Genomic DNA, 16,723 nt, shown 5'->3' with positions numbered 1-16,723 from the left:
GTCACCCCACGCCAGCCAAACACAGGCGGTACCGAGCTGCACCTGTCCGGGCTTTAAAGGGCCGCGGGGCTAGGGGACGACGTTTGCCAGCCCAGCCACGGAGACGCAGATGCGTGTGGGCCACATGGGTAGAAAAACAGCGTCTGCCTTTATTCAAGTCCCGTCCCCGGCCCCAGGTCCCAACCCGCGTCCAGGCGCGGGAGTCCCCGGGGGATGGAAGTAGCTATCCAGGGCTGGCTGAAGGGCCCGGGACACTTGCTCCGCCCTCTCTTGGAGCCGCCCGGGACGCGGGGCGCGGGGCTGCAGCAGGGCCCCCAGGAAGTCCGGCAGTTGGGAGGGCAGTGAGAAGACGGGCACGGTACGGAAAAGGGCGGGTACGGAGTCCGGGTGGAGCAGCCTGTCGAAGCAGGCCCCCACGTAGCGGCCGGGCGCCCGGCCCTGCAAGAAGTCGGGCAGCACGCAGCTGAGCGAGGCACGGAAGGCGTCGTGTGGGCCGTGAGCCCCGGGCGCGGACACCCCCTCCTGTAGCCACTCACTGCACAGCGCCACCGCCCCGGGCGAGAAGAGCAGGACCACCACGCCGCCCTCCTGCAGGTTCTGGCGCCGCTGCGCGTGGAACCAGGCCACGGGTCCCTGCGCGCTCATTTCACGACGGCTCCACAGGTCTACGGCCACGCGCAGCGGCAGCTGGCACAGCGCCGACGCCAGGGCGCCCACCAGGCGCTCGAAGCCCGAGTCATCGGCTGAGTAGAGGAGCAGAGCCGCGCGGCCCCTGGCGGCCGCTGCCGGAGAAAAGAGATGGGGAGGGAAAAGGTGAGCTGGCACAGGCCTGGCCCCCCCGGGGGCGGCCCCCAGCCCAGCGCGTGCTCCCACTCACCCCCCGAGCGGACGTCCTGTTTCAAGAGCCTCAGCCACCCTGTTAGGGGAGAGGGGCGGAGGCAGCCTGTGAGCTCGGCCGCCACCTTCCCTCGGAGAACTCCCACAGCCACTCTGGTCCTGCCCCTGGGGAATGGGGAGCCGGGAAGCGCTCACCTTTCGCGTGATCCTTTTTGAGAAGGAGGATGAGGGAAAGCGCAGCGGCAAAGAGTAGGCAGGCCAACCACAAGAGGGCCCAGCGCTTGTGGATGTCTGGGAGACCCATGGAAGAAGAGTTAGAAACTTACACTCACCTTCCACAGAGGAGAAAAACTGAGACTTAAGAGAAATGATTTGATGGCCGCGCGCGGTGGGTCACGCCTGTAATCCCAGCACTTTGGGAGGCCAAGGCGGGTGGATCACGAGGTCAGGAGTTCAAGACCAGCCTGGCCAACATGGTGAAACCCCGTCTCTACTAAAGATACAAAAAATTAGCCGGGTGTGGTGGCGCACGCCTGTAATCCCAGCTACTCGGGAGGCTGAGGCAGGGGAATCGCTTGAACTCGGGAGGCAGAGGTTGCAGTGAGCAGAGATCGCGCCATTGCACTCCAGCCTGGCCGACGGGTTGAGACTCCTCTCAAAAAAAGAAAAAAATGATTTGTCCAAAGTCCACAGCACAGTGTCAGAGCCAGTGGATGAATATAGCTCCATCTGTTTAGGGGTCTTTGAATAAGTAAGGTCACCTTCTGCCTCAGTTTTCTCCTCTGTAAAGTTGTAGCTACGTCACAGGGTTGGTATGAGGACTAAATATATTAATATATATAAAGCACTTAACACAATGCCGAGCATCTTAAGTGCTAAAATGTCAGCTCCTATTATTCTCCCCTAAGCTAGGGTTGCTGGGCCCTTGATCTTGCTGTCCTGGGTGTCTGCAACTATCTAGTGTCCCTGCCCTGTCTTTTTTTCGCCTCTAATCGATTCACCTTGAATTAATTCATGGCAGCCTCAGAAATCTTTTAAAAATGTAAATTTGGGCCGGGCGCGGTGGCTCATGACTATAATCCCAGCACTTTGGGAGGCCGAGGCGGGTGGATCACGAGATCAGGAGTTCAAGACCAGCCTGGCCAAGACGGTGAAACCCCATCTCTACTAAAAATACAAAAATTAGCCGGGCATGGTGGCGGGTGCCTATTAATCCCTGCTACCCGGGAGGCTGAGGTAGAGAATTGCTTGAACCTGGGAGGCAGGGGTTGCAGTTAGCTGAGATCGTGCCGTTGCATTCCAGCCTGGGCGACAGAGTGAGACTCTGTCTCAAAAATAAAAAAATAAAATAAAATAAAAAAATAAAAAATATATATATAAATTTGATTTTAACTCCTGCTGCTCTCAACATAAGATCTAAATCCCCTACATGGCTCCTGCATCTTTATCTCATGACAGAAACCTGCCTGTCCAAGACCCTCTATCTCTACCCCCTTCCCCTAGCTCAGTCTTCAGAGTTTTGCTGAAACCTTCCCCCTGAGCCCTTCACCCCACCCAGGTCAGGTCCACATTGTACGCATTTACAGCACTGAACACTTGGTGGTGCTTCAGTAGCTCACACTTCAAATGTAAGTGACTGGCTCATGTCTTGCTAGTCTTCTAGGGATAGGGGGCAGGGATTTATCTTTTTGGTGTTCCTGGGATTCCTGCAAGCTCTCATCATATTTTTTGAGTGAATGAAGGAATGACCCTCTGTTTATCTGATCTCAGGGAAGGACAAGGCCATTGCATGTGCTGTGCCCAAGAGTGGTCCCTGTCAAGATCCCCGCTCCTGGTACAGAAAGGAAAGGCAGTTCTTACAATACTCACATTTGTCCATGGGGCAGGCCCATAGCGCTCCCAAGTCATCATCCCATAGCTGTAAGATACAAACAGAACCAAATCCAGGGCAGCAGCCAGGTGTTTAACATTCACCAAGCTCTGGTGGCCTGATCTGCAAATTCCCAGCATCAACTATGCATATCTCCCTGCTAGGGTTCCTGCAGCTGCTCTGCCTTTGTTTATGCTGTGCCCACTGCCTATGGTGTGACTTCTTCCATACCAAATCTGGCTTATAGGAAGAAATTCTTCCCGGAAGCTCTCCCTGGAACCCAAAACTTAGCACCTCTAGGTGTGGTTATCTGTTTACGGGTGTCTAGCCAACAGTGTGCCCCTTGGGGATAGGAACTATGCTTCGTCTACTCTTTTTTTGTTTTGTTTTGTTTTGTTTTGTTTGAGACAGAGTCTCGCTCTGTCGCCCAGGCTGGAGTGCAGTGGCCGGATCTCAGCTCACTGCAAGCTCCGCCTCCCGGGTTTACGCCATTCTCCTGCCTCAGCCTCCCGAGTAGCTGGGACTATAGGCGCCCGCCACCTCGCCGGGCTAGTTTTTTGTATTTTTTTTTGGTAGAGACGGGGTTTCACCATGTTAGCCAGGAAGGTCTCGATCTCCTGAGCCCGTCTCGGCCTCCCAAAGTACTGGGATTACAGGCTTGAGCCACTGCGCCTGGCCCTTCATTTACTCTTAACTTTCCCAGGGCTGAACATAAAATAAGTCTAAATAGACAGGAGGTGAGTGCTAGTTTTAGGCCTGTTGCCTCTGGGCATTGAGGTGGGGCCCTTCTGCCACCAGCTCACCTGCAGACATTGGCCTGACTGCAGGTCTTGTAGTAAGTACTCTCCAAGGCGAGCTGCCCTCTGCCAAGACAAAGGATGGGGGCATTGTTACCTGGAGGTAGCACCCTTAGGGCAGCACCTACCGGGCTACAGCTGGGTAGAACGGGGTAGACGGGATTGGGAGACTTTGGTGATGCCGCTGAATATGGCCCTGGTCTGAGTCACCCCCGTGTTCCCAGAGACCGGCACAGGGTGGATGGAGTGAAAATTTGAGGCCAGGTGTGAGATGCATTTGGAGAGATCTGTGGAGGAGGGTCACCCAGTCCTAACCGTGGAGGCTTTGCTGGGTAGTGAAGTACAGCCACTGGGTTCCAAGGCACAGAGGGATCTGTTGTCCTGGGGGCCTCGTGTCTCCAACAGTAGCACATCGTCTTTGAGAGGCCCCAGGGAGTCTGGAAGGGGTGAGAGGCCACTCTGACCAAGACCCAACTTTGCTGGGATTGGCCACTTGCCCACCTCCCATGCCCTGACCTTCACCCCTAGGAGGTGGCCCTGTCCCAGCCACCCCCAGGCCCAACTCACCAGCCCACAAGCACTCCTGCAGCTGCAGCTTCTCCCAACTGTTCACCTGCTGGGAAGAGACCATGGTTAGGGCCTCTAAGAAAAGCAAAAGCCAAAGGCAGAAAGACCAGAACAGGGCAGGCAACAGAAGGCCTGTTGGGTTGGGAATCTGCACTCAATCTGATCTTGAGCAGATGTGGATTCAAGGCTGGGTGATTAGGAGTCACTACATCTTTCGCTGCCCCAGCCTTGTGAGGTCATCTGTGTAAAGTATCTTCTGACCCTAAAGCTGTTTTTATGTCTTACAAAGCATAGTTCCCCTCTCATCTAACCTTCTCAAAGAGATTCCCTTCTCACATGACCATCCCGCTAAAAATTGCAACCCCAGTCCCACCTTATTCCTTTCCCATAGTATTTGTATGCAATTTTAAGATATTATATAATTTATTTACAATGTCTGTTGGCTGCCTTTGTCCATTACAATATAAGTTCTATGAGGGTAGAGATGTTAGGATCTATCACAAGTGCCTAAAACAGTGACTCGCACTGCTAAAAACATCTCGAATGAGTGAATATTCTTATAATCACCCTTTGAAACTGTAGAGCAACCCATTCTACATGTATGGAAATAGAATAAGGATAGCAATAACAAAAGTGGCTACATTTATTGAGCATTTAGTCTGTACGGATTCCTAAGGGGAAGCACTTCTCTTATTTCATCGTCACAACCACTCCATGAGGCAGTTACTGTATTATCATCTGCATTAAACAGATGAGGAGACTGACGTTCAGAGAAGTGAAGGGACTTGCCCAGGGTCCCACACACTGCTAAAGTAAATAGTGGAACTCCCAAAGAGGAAGCTGGCAACCACTATGCTTTAGCGGCCCAAGAACTAAGACCCCCTTGGCTAGGGGGTCTGCCCAGGTCCAACCCCCAGCCCAGCACTTGGCACCCCTTTCTGACCTGAACACAGAGGTTAGGGTGGACTTTCAGCAATGGGAACTCGAGAACCTTCTGTGGAAAGAGAGGAATGGGTGGGATCACAAAAGGGGGACCCTGGTTCCCCACTCTCCCCTCACTACGGGAGGTGTCCTCTGCTTTACTTACGTCCACAGTAACATTCTCCCAGGAAAGTGGCGGGACCAGTGGCTGGCAGGGGTCCCCACCTGGAGCCTGCCAGCACAGTGCGGCTTCTGCGGGCAGCGAACACGGCGCGTCCAGCAGCCAGCTCTGCAGGGTCAGCAGTCGCAGCCGGGCTGCTCGCCAGAGGTTCTGGTGTGCGCGGGGGTCTGCAAGGAAAGGGCGCAGTCACCACACGCTAGGCACCCATCGCTCGCAATGCCCCAGCCCCAACCCCAGCCCCAGGCCGGTCAGCTCACCCTCCCTGAAGGGGCAGATGTTTGTCCTAACGGAGTCAGGTTCCAGAGGCCACACCTGGAAAGGAAACGGGGGTCTGCTCAGGTCCCCTCCGTGGGCATGTGCCTGGCCCTCTGCTAGACACTGGGGACACACTCATTCAGCAGATAGTTCACAAGTATGTGCTGGGTCTTCTAGCCTTTTACAAAACCTGGAGATGCTCACATCTATTCTTCCAGCAAACATAATGCTGGGCACTGGCAAGATTTTCATTCAACAAACTTTTTTTTTTTTTTTTTGAGATAGAGTCTCGCTCTTGTCACCTAGGCTGGAGTGTAGTGGTACAATCTTGGCTCACTACAACCTCCGCCTCCCAGGTTCAAGCGATTCTCCCATCTCAGCCTCCTGAGGAGCTGGGATTATAGGCGTGTGCCACAGCGCCAGGCTAACTGGTTAATTTTTGTATTTTTAGTGGAGATGGGGTTTCACCACGTTGATCAGGCTGGTTTCGAACTCCTGACCTCAAGTGATCTGCCCCTCTCAGCCTCTCAAAGTGTTGGGATTACAAGTGTGAGCCACCACACCTGGCCCATTCAACAGACTTTTAATGGGTGCCTACCATTGTGTCTTAGCAGTATGGCAGGCACAAGGGACCTTGGATAATTAAATATTTATTTATTTATTTATTTATTTATTTATTGAGACCAAGTCTCACTCTGTTGCCCAGGCTGGAGTGCAGTGGTGTGATCTTGGTTCACCACAACCTCTGCCTCTTGGGTTCAAGTGATTCTCCTGCCTCAGCCTCCCGAGTAGCTGGGACTGCAGGCATACATCACCACGCCTGGCTTATTTTTGTACTTTTAGTAGAGACTGGGTTTCACTATGGTGGTCAGGCTGGTCTCAAACTCCTGACCTCGTGATCCACCCACCTTGGGCTCCCAAAGTGCTGGGATTACAGTGTGAGCCACCACGCCTGGCGGATAATTAATTTTAATTCATTCCACAGTCACTTTGTGAGCACCTGCTATGTGTCAGGGAATGTGCTAAGTTCTAAGGACACATTCATTTATTCTTTCAACAGACGTTTTAAGAGTGCCTATTACATGCATAGCTCTGTGCTAAGCACTAGAGGTAATATATAAATTTATTCATCAAGCCTTTAGTTAGGAACACCAACTATGTGGCAGGCATTGTGTTTGGCAATGAAGACATTTAAATCACAGCATACATCTCATGAACATCTGCTGTGTCCTATGGCTGTGCTAGGTAGTAAGATTTATTCACTCATTCAACAGTGAGGACCCTCATACTGTTACCTTGTTTAAAAACAAAACAAAACAGTGAGTAGGCGCTATATGCCAGGCACCATGCAAGGCTCTTGCAAAGCTATTACATTTGAATTAGATATGATTTGCTTGCCTTCAAGGAAATCACAAACTCACACTTGTAGTAAGGATAAAATATTTATATAAATTAGTAAAGCACTCACTCATTTCATAATATTTATTGAGCATCTGTTGTGTACAAGAAGAAATTAGATGCCCAAATAAGAAAGGACGTGATCGAGCTGGGTGTGGTGGCCCATCGCCACAAAACATTAAAAAATGAAAACAGGCTGGGCACGGTGGCTCACGCCTATAATTCCAGCACTTTGGGAGGCCGAGGCGGGCGGATAACGAGGTCAGGAATTTGAGACCAGCCTGACCAACCTCGTCTCTACTAAAAATACGAAAATTAGCCAGGTGTGGTGGCATGTGCCTGTAATTCCAGCTACTTAGGAGGCTGAGGCAGGAGAATGGCTTGAACCTGGGAGGCAGAGGTTGCAGTGAGCCGAGATCACGCCACTGTACTCGCCACTGCACTCCAGCCTGGGCAAAAGAGTGAAACTCCGTATTAAAAAACAACAACACAAAAAAGGAAACAATTAGCCAGGCATGGTGGCCCATGCCTGCAGTTCCAGCTGCTCAGAGGCTGAGGCAGGAGGATCCCTTGAGCCTGGGAGTTTGAGGCTGCAATGAACCGTGTTCATGCCACTGCACTCTAGCATGGGTGACAGAGCAAGATGCTGTCTCTAAAAAAAAAGAAAAAGAAAAAGAAAAAATTTTAAGAAAATAAAATAAATGAAGTGATAAATGGACAAAGAAAGATAGAAGTGCAAGGGGATTTGGAACTAGGAGAGGCTGGGTGGTTGGGGAAAAGCTTTGGGAAAGAGGTGAGGGTATTTGAGGTAATGGGAATCACCTGAGAAAAGGCAGGGAGATGGGTGTATCTTGGTAAGTAGCTCCACTGGATGTAACAGTGTTCTCATGAAGGAGAATCATGGGGAAAATACAGTGAAAAGGCACCACTGGGGGCAGAATATGGGCCCAGAATGCCAGGAAAGTGATGGGAAGGGAGGGGAGCTTGGAAGTATTGAAACAGTCTAGAAAAGAGATGATAGAGCTCCAAGCTGGACTGAGATGGAGAGGAGGGGGAAAGAGAATGAGGGACATTAATGTCAGAGGTAAGATGGATGAGACCTGATGACCAATTAAATGTGCAATCAGGGGCCAGTCATGGTGGCTCATGCCTGTAATCCTAGCACTTTGGGAGGCCGAGGCGGGCGGATCATGAGGTCGAGAGATCGAGACCATCCTGGCTAACAAGGTGAAACCCTGTCTCTACTGAAAATACAAAAAAATTAGCCGGGCGCGGTCACAGACACCTGTAGTCCCAGTTACTCAGGAGGCAGAGGCAGGAGAATGGCGTGAACCCGGGAGGCGGAGCTTGCAGTGAGCCGAGATCACGCCACTGCACTCCAGCCTGGGCGACAGAGTGAGATTCTGTCTCAAAAAAAAAAAAAAAAAAGTGCAATCGGGGCCAGCCACAGTGGCTCATGCTTATAATCCCAGCACTTGGTGGGAGGCTGAGGTGGGAGGATAACATAAGCCCAGGAATTCAGAACAGCCTGGGTAACATAGCAAGACCACATTTCTACACAAAACAAAAAAACTAGCTGAGTATGGTAGTGCTCACCAGTAGTTCCAGCTACTTGGGAGGCTGAGGCAGGAGGATCACTTGAACCCAGGGGACTGAGGCTGCAGTGTGCCATGATTGTGCCACTGCACTCCAGCCTGGGCAACAGAGTGAGACCTTGTCTAAAAAAATAAATAAATGTGCAGAGGAAGAGGAAAGAGCCAGCAGGTTTAAGCCTGGATGTGGCACACATTCTTATAACAGCCCCAAGAAGCTGTTACTATTATTATTCCCATTTTATAGATGAGAAACAGGCTCACAGAGGTGAAGTGACTTGCCCAAGGTTACACAACTAGCAAATGGCAAGAGCCAAGATTCAAACCAGTCCAAGTTCGTAGCACATGCTCTGCCCCCCAGGGGAACACAAAGACAGAACTGGAGGAGTAGGGAAAGGCTTCAAGGAGAAGGTGATATTTGAATGGGGCCATGAAGTGTCAGTAGGAGTTCTGTGGAGGATCAGGGAGAGCATTCAGGGAATGTAATAGACAGAAGGCATAGGACAGCAAGGGTCAAGGAAGGGCCAGCCACCCCAGGGAGCCACAGTCTCCACCTCAATGAAGGGTTTGAAGAATGGTGAGACCAGGAAGGCAGGGATCACCCCCATCATCATCTTCCCATTCCTCTTCTGGCACCCAGCTGGACTCTGCTCCTACCTGAATACAGAGGCAGGGAACCAGGTCTGTGTGGTTCAAGGTAATGATCTGCGGTCCAGTCTGTGGAACAAATAAAGGAAGGAGGTTGGAGAAGATAAGGAGGAAGAGGAGGACGCCAAAGTCAAGGAAACCAGGAAGGCGGAAGTTCCCCCACCAGTGTTCCCTTGCTTGGGGTGAGTCCTCTTCAAGGGTCCTCTTTGATAAGGCACTGCGTCCTTTGCACAGGCATTGGCCTACAGTGGGAATGGACTTGGGAAGGGGGAGGCCTCACCAGGTTTTTGTGCCACCGGGGTTTTGGGGGGCCCTGGACCTGATTCCAGTACAGGGAGAGGCCAAAGTGCTGCTCCTCAGAGACATTCAGAACTAGATGCACATTGTCACCATCTGCTGACACGTTGAGCCAGGGCAGGGCTGGTGGGAGAGGCAAAGAGAGAGAGCACAGCTTAGACTTCCTCACCTCTTCTGCATACCTGACTGACCCTTTGGAGTTTCTTTCAACCCCCTTAGACTGGGAGGCTCTTGGAGGACAGAGCGTGTGTCCTCACCTCAGACCAGACTTTGCCCCTAGCAGCTGCCCAGAGCTAAGCCTGTGGAGGCCCTAGTGTGTGGTCTGAGGACAGCTATTTTCCCTCTGCAGCCAGAAAGATCTGTAACCTCTTTAAAACAAGTCATTTAAAACAAGTCAACTGTGACCTTTCTGATCTCACCTCTTGACACTTGTGTCCTTTTTTTTTTTTTTTTTTTTTTTAGAGGCAGTCTCACTCTGTTGCCCAGGCTGGAGTACAGTGGTGCGATAGCTCACTGCAACCTCCACCTCCTGGATTCAAGTGATTCTCTTGCCTCAGCCACCCGAGTAACTGGGATTACAGGCATGTGTCACCACGCCTGGCTAATTTTTGTATTTTTGGTAGAGATGGGGTTTCGTTCATGTTGGACAGGCTGGTCTTGAACTCCTGACCTCAAGCAATCCTCCTGCCTCAGCTTCCCAAAGTGCTGGAATTGCAGACGTGAGCCACCACGTGCAGCCTATGGCACTTGTGTCCTTAATAACTCTGCTGCAGTGTTATTAAGGACCTCCTTACTATTTCTCTCTCTCTTTTTTTTTTTCTTGAGACAGTGTCTCATTCTGTCACCCAGGCTAGAGTGCAGTGGCACAGTCTTGGCTCACTGCAAGCTCCGCCTCCCGGGGTTCACGCCGTTCTCCTGCCTCAGGCTCCTGAGTAGCTGGGACTACAGGCACCCACCACCACGCCCGGCTAACTTTTTTGTATTTTTTGTAGAGACGGAGTTTCACCGTGTTAGCCAGGATGGTCTGGATCTCCTGACCTCGTGATCCGCCCACCTCGGCCTCCCAAAGTGCTGAGATTACAGGCATGAGCCGTCACGCCTGGCCCCCTTCTTACTATTTCTTAAACACCCCTGACATACTCCCACCCCAGGCCCTTTGTGCTGGCTATTCTCTCTTCCCTCAGATATGTGGCTCCTCTCTCACCTCTTTCAGGTCTCTGCTCACCAGAGTGAGACCATCCCTGACCTCTGCCACTCCCAACCTTTCCCACCCCTTCCACAAATGTTCTCCTTAGTGCTAATCACTGTCTAACTTCCTGCATTCTTCACATCTCCATGTGTTTGTTGTGTCCTTCCTCACCCCCACCCTGACCCTGACACCAGTTCCATGGGGTCGGGGTTTTTTGTCATCTTGATTTATTGATTTATTAATATTTCCAGTGTCCAGGGATTTGCCTGGTACACAGAACTTAATAAATATCTGTTGAATAAATGAATCAATGTCTACTTAATGAAGGAAGAAATGAAATGCATGATATATATCTGTGTTTTTAAAACTCTGGTGTTGAATAGTCTTTAATGAGTTGCCAAAGAGGCAGGCCAACTTTAATTTTAAGAAGCCAAAAAGAAAATGAAGTTGAAAAAATTTAGTAATTCAGAAAACATCACAGTATTTATGTATTGATCTGGGTGCTAGTTATGCAAGTGTATACATACATAAAAATGAATTGGCTGGAGGCCTCGACTCACGCCTGTAATCCCAGCACTTTGGGAGGTCAAGGCGGGAGGATCACGAGGTCAGGAGTTTAAGACCAGCCTGGCCAACATGGTGAAACCCCATCTCTACTAAAAATACAAAAATTAGCTGTGTATGGTGGTGCATGTCTGTAATCTCAGCTACTTGGGAGGCTGAGGCAGAAGAATCACTTGAACCCAGGAGGTGGAGGTTGTAGTGAGCTGAGGTCGCACCACTACACTCCAGCCTGGGTGACAGAGCAAGACTCCGCCAAAAAAAAAAAAAAGAACTGGACATGAAAATCAGTACCCTTTACATACTTTTATGTATGTATGTTATACACAATAAAGAAGAAAATATAAAACCAAAGCAAAATCCAAATAGTACATGGGAAAAAAGTCAGACCCTTGACTTTCTTAGCTTTTATTTCAAGTTTTTTGTTTTTTGTTTTTTGTTTTTTGAGACAAGAGTCTTATTCTGTCACCCAGGCTGTAGTGCAATGGTGCAGTCTCGGCTTACTGCAGCCTCTGCCTCCCAGGCTCAAGCGATTCTCCTGCCTCAGCCTCACGAGTAGCTGGGACCACAAATGCACACCACCATGCCCTGTTAATTTTTGTGTTTTTGGTAAAGACGGGGTTTTGCCATGTTGCCCAGGCTGGTCTCGAACTTTTGAGCTCAAGCAATCCTCCCACCTTGGCCTCCCAAAGTGCTGGGATTACAGGCGTGAGCCACTGAGCCTGACCCAAAATTCATCTTTCTATTCCCAGTGCTTAGCACAGAGGAGCAGATACTGCAATTAATGTGTTATGAATGAATGAATGAATAAATGAATGAATGAATGTGTTCTGTGAGCTTCTGAGATGTGGCAGCCCATATCAGAAGTGGACTCCAAGGGTCTCTCATACTCTAGACCCTGCCCCTCCCTCCTCCCAGCCCACTGGCCCTAGCCCCTACCCCAGCAGCTCGGGATGCTGTTCCGGACTTCGAGCCCCCTGCAGTCTGGGGAGAGATCACAGAAGAGCCTCCAGTGGGGCTGGGGGCCGAGGAAAGAAGTGGGGGCAATCTGACTCCCAGGAGGGCATTAAGAATGGCTCCCCATCCCCTACATACCACCCACATCTATCCAATGCTCAAAGCACCTTCCCCAGGGGCTGGAAAGCCATGTGACCCAGGGAGAGAAGGCCCGAGGGACTGACTCTGGGAAGGATTAGAGCACAGACCCCTGCCAGAGAGTGGATGGAGGCAGAAGAAGGTGAAAGCAGGAGGGAGAGTGACCAAGGGGGACAGAGGCTATGGGGCCAGGACTTGGGGGTCCACTTACCAGGCAGCTGCTGTGTGAGGTTGAGCTCCTTCTCGTACCTGGGCTGAGTATAGGACCAGATTCGTACCTCACTCCCTAGGGCAGCCTCGAAGCAGTCATATACTACAGAGCCCTGTGAGGAGAGGGGTGGGGAAGGCTGGTGGTGCAGGGCTCAGATCCAGGCCAAGGGCTGTGAGATCATCTGCAGGGACCACTCTGCTCACTGCCCTTCTCCCACAACCAATGACTGTATTTATACTGTATAGCCTGAAATCTACCATTCACCTTTCCTTCAAGGGGCCTCAGTTCTAAAGCAAATGTCCTCAGTAAGAGTGTCACCAGGACGGGAAAAGGCCCTAGACATTTAAATCCCTGCCCCACCCTGCTGTGCTAGATCACCTGGCCAAAGCTAAGGAGATGAGACACCCCAGCGCAATATGGGACACCCTTCCCCACAGAAGTGGTTCTCCCATTCAACCCAGTGCCTCAGTGTTCCTTACAACTGCTTGTGACATGGACCAAGCAGATGTTCTCCCAATCTACAGTTCTCCAGATAAAAGGATATTGGCTGGCAGCTGGAGGTTGGAGGGTTTGAGTGATTTGACCCCAGTGGAAATAGATCTTCCAAGCACATGTGGCCTCCTGAGGCAGGGAGAAGCCCCAACACCCTGCTCCATGGTACTTACACCATGGTAAGTATACCATGCTATGTATAGTAGGACTCTTCTTTTGGTCCAAGAGTACAGAGAAGTGCATCCAGCCCACAGACCTCCCCTTTTCAAGCCTCACTTTCTCTATCTGGAAAATGAGGATAATAATAATGCCTAGTTCATCAGGTAGCTTTGAGGATTACAAAAGAATTAAATTTATCGAAATTCTTCAGTGCCAGGCATTACATCCAGTGTTTTACAGGTATCAACTTAATTTAATTCTCATAACAGTCATATGAGGTGGGACTATTCTTTTTTTTTTTTAGACGGAGTCTCTCTCTGTCACCCAGGCTGGAGTGCAGTGGCGGGATCTCGGCTCACTGCAAGCTCCGCCTCCTGGGTTCACGCCATTTTCCGGCCTCAGCCTCCCGAGTAGCTGGGACTACAGGCATCCGCCACCATGCCCAGCTAATTTTTTGTATTTTTTTAGTGGAGACGGGGTTTCACTGTGTTAGCCAGGATGGTCTCGATCTCCTGACTTCGTGATCTGCCCGCCTCGGCCTCCCAAAGTGCTGGGATTACAGGCGTGAACCACCATGCCCGGCGAGGACTATTCTTTTTTTATGTGGCAAAAAAAAAAAAAAAAAAAAAAAATCTTTAAGAGATGTTTCACAAGGAAGTTACACAAATAGCCAATAAGCATGTGAAAAAAGTGCTCAACTTCATCAGTCATTGGGAGATACAAATTAAAACCACAATGATAAACCGCTACATATGCAGTAAAATTATTACAATTACAACACTATGCTTGTTTTGGCACCACATATACTACAACTGGAACAATACAGAAAAGATTAGCATGGCCCCTGCCTGAGGATGACATGCAAATTCATGGAGGGTTCCATATACTTAAAATTCAAATATATTTAATTTAAAAATAAAATAAAATCACACCATCAAGTGCTGGCAAAGATGGGAAGCAACTAAAACTCCCATACACTGCTGGTGGGAGGGTAAAATAGTAGAAGCACCCAGGAAAACTGCTTGGTGATTTCTCATAGTCAAGCATATGAAGTAGAACTATTCTTATCCCCATTTTACAGACATAAAGGCTGAGGCATAACAGGCTGAAGGGACTTGGCCACAGCGCTGATCAGAATCAAAAGAATAGTCCCACCTCACATGGCTGTTGTGAGAAATAAGTTGATACCTGTAAAACACTGACTGTAATGCCTGGTACTGAAGGGTTTCAATAAATTTAATTCTTTTGTAATCCTCAAAGAGATAATGCATGTGAAAGTGTTTTATTGGATTTTAGGTTTAGAAGGTTATTATTATTATTATTTTGCATACCACAGACTGACCAAACTGCACAAGGGCAGCAGGCACTTGCACCTCCAGCAGGACGCAGCGGGCAGTAGGGTAGGCCTGGAAGGAGAGCACGACTTGGGCCTGGAGAGAGGCTGTGGGCAACAGGGCAGGGGTCGGTCAGGCCCAGGAGTGGCAGGCCAGGCCTTGGCATGGGGCACTTGGGCCAGCCAGGTTCTCCTCACCATTCCTAGGCTCCTCCACCCCTGAGTCAGCTGCTCCTCCAAACTTTTCCTCATCTTCAGGTTCTTCCCAGTGCCCTAGAAGGACCCAAGAGCAAGGCCCTGGGTGAGGCCCCCTGCTCTGGGCTGACTGGCTTTGGGGTTGGCTTCCTTCTGGAAAGCCCAGTGCTGGGAAGCAGAGGCTGGGGAGACCACACTGGCCTGGGAGTCCTTCTGCTGGTGTCCTCCAGGAGAACACTGAGGATGCCCAGCACTGCCTGAGAGATTCCCTGGCTCTCATGCCCACCCCAGACACACTCACATGCATTGTCACAGGATGACTTGCTCACCATGCACAGCCAAGTGGACAGCCACACGCACACAGAGGTCACAGTAGGTCTCCTTGCGGCACCTCAGCACCAGCTCTGTCTGCAGGTGCGTAGGCGCCAGCACGGGGCCCGGAGCAGGCACGATGTCCCCAGGCAGGCAGAGTATGTCACTGTCTGTGTGTGGAGGGGTGGGTGGGAGCTGAAGCTGTTCCAAGCCCAGAATTTGGTGGCACCTGACATACCCAGAGAGCCAAAGAACTTGGCTCTCTGGGGCTGAGGTGGACATGGAGGGCATGGACCTGGGGGACAGCTCTGCTCCCTTCAGCCAACCTGGGAAATTCTTTTTAAAAGTAGGGATACTGGCCAGGCGCGGTGGCTCAAGCCTGTAATCCCAGCACTTTGGGAGGCCGAGATGGGCGGATCACGAGGTCAGGAGTTCAAGACCATCCTGGCTAACACGGTGAAACCCCCTCTCTACTAAAAAATACAAAAAACTAGCCGGGCGAGGTGGTGGGTGCCTGTAGTCCCGGCTACTTGGGAGGCTGAGGCAGGAGAATGGCGTAAAAACCCGGGAGGCGGAGCTTGCAGTGAGCTGAGATCCGGCCACTGCACTCCACCCTGGGTGACATAGCGAGACTCCGTCTCAAAAAAAAAAAAAAAAAAAAAGTAGGGATACTTACCCCAGAGGTGGCAGGAGAGGCCCTGGGAAGGAAGGAAAGGAGAGTCAGAATTTGTTCCCCCACCTTCTAGGCACTGTTCTTTGCCTGAGACCTCCACCTACCTTTTTCTGGGGCTCCGTATTCCCAGACCCTCCCAGAGGAAGACAGACCCAGCTCTTGCCCCTTCCCCATTCTTCTCTTCTCCCATCAGTACCAGACAGACCAGACAGGGCAGTTCTGGCGGTGGCAGCAGTGACAGGAGCCAGGCTAGGGCTTTGCTGAGCCAAGAACTGAACTCTGAGCCTTCCCCCATCTCCCCAGGGTTCCAGACTCACCGGAGAGCAGTGGGTAGTGTCCTGAGGCCCCACAAGCCTCTCCAGAGAAAGGACAATGGGGCTTCGACCCAGTGCCAAGGACAGCAAGAACCAGGGCACAGGCATCTTCTAGATGCCAGGCAGCACCCAGGCCTGAGGCCCTGTGCTGCCCCCCCTAAGGGGGGCAGACACCCTACCCCTGACCCTAGTCAGCCCGTGTCTGTGGGTGGCAGGGGCTGGAATCCCTCCCCAGCCTCCAGAGGGGGCAGAGGGGGCTGTGCTGGATAGTTTGTGCACTCCCTGTCCTGCGAGTTCCAACTCTCGTCCTACTTCCAGTCCAGAATGGTTTCGTTTTGGCTCCCGGCAGGCAGCCGACTGTTCCCGCCCCTCTCTGTCCCTCCCACCAACACCAGGCTTGGGAGCCAGCAGCCTTGGACTAGGGTGGTGGCCCCACCTCCTCCTTCTTTGGCTCTCCTCTCCCTCTGCTGACACCTGGCTGGGAGGGGCCCCTGAAGAAGACAGCGAATGCATCATGGCTGAGTAAGGGAGCTCTTACTCACTCCAGCCCTAAGGCGGACACAGCCCTGGAGTCCTGGGCCCACTAGGTCTCCCCTTACTAGGCACACTCGGTCCCCTCACACACTCTTTGGGCCTCAGTAACCCTTTGTGGGACAGGAGCTCTAAAAGCACCGCCAAAGGGCACCACAAAGTGGGCTTTTCACCACTGCCTGCTGAAATGCGGTATGGGGAGTAGAAGGAACCCAGGACCCAGAGCCTGGCAGACAGGGGTCCCATCTGTGCTGTTGCTGTGGGCCGGTTCTGTGATGATGGACACACCAGCTGG

The 16,723-nt window shown here is 51.4% G+C and overlaps 1 protein-coding gene and 1 non-coding gene across 31 annotated transcripts; one reads left to right on the top strand and one right to left on the bottom strand.

The window, feature by feature from the left end:
• Positions 1-125: 125 nt before the first annotated feature.
• IL17RC (interleukin 17 receptor C) lies at positions 126-16,223 on the bottom strand. Of its 30 annotated transcripts, none has more exons than XM_077993361.1 (19): positions 15,688-16,223; positions 15,587-15,608; positions 14,928-15,080; positions 14,602-14,676; positions 14,402-14,511; positions 12,420-12,531; positions 12,053-12,097; positions 9,347-9,486; positions 9,076-9,135; positions 5,431-5,485; positions 5,159-5,340; positions 5,015-5,065; positions 4,072-4,117; positions 3,820-3,941; positions 3,511-3,570; positions 2,707-2,755; positions 1,033-1,128; positions 878-916; positions 126-782 (listed from the first exon to the last, which is right to left on the bottom strand). In XM_077993361.1, the coding sequence occupies exons 1-19, from the start codon at positions 16,003-16,005 to the stop codon at positions 154-156; spliced, it is 2,364 nt and encodes a 787-aa protein (XP_077849487.1). In that variant the 5' UTR covers positions 16,006-16,223; the 3' UTR covers positions 126-153. The 30 variants fall into 30 exon arrangements, with proteins under 30 accessions (XP_077849487.1, XP_014985764.3, XP_014985765.3 ...); XM_015130278.3 differs by having other exon boundaries at positions 4,072-4,120; positions 15,901-16,223; XM_015130279.3 differs by having other exon boundaries at positions 15,901-16,223.
• On the top strand, positions 13,857-13,959 carry LOC114676505 (U6 spliceosomal RNA). Its single transcript, XR_003727576.1, has one exon. It is a non-coding gene; the product is annotated as a U6 spliceosomal RNA (small nuclear RNA).
• Positions 16,224-16,723: the final 500 nt, after the last annotated feature.

Source organism: Macaca mulatta, chromosome 2 (genome assembly GCF_049350105.2).
Source record: "Macaca mulatta isolate MMU2019108-1 chromosome 2, T2T-MMU8v2.0, whole genome shotgun sequence".
NCBI classification, from domain to species: Eukaryota; Metazoa; Chordata; class Mammalia; order Primates; family Cercopithecidae; genus Macaca; species Macaca mulatta.
This window is presented reverse-complemented; position numbering and strand designations above follow the sequence as displayed.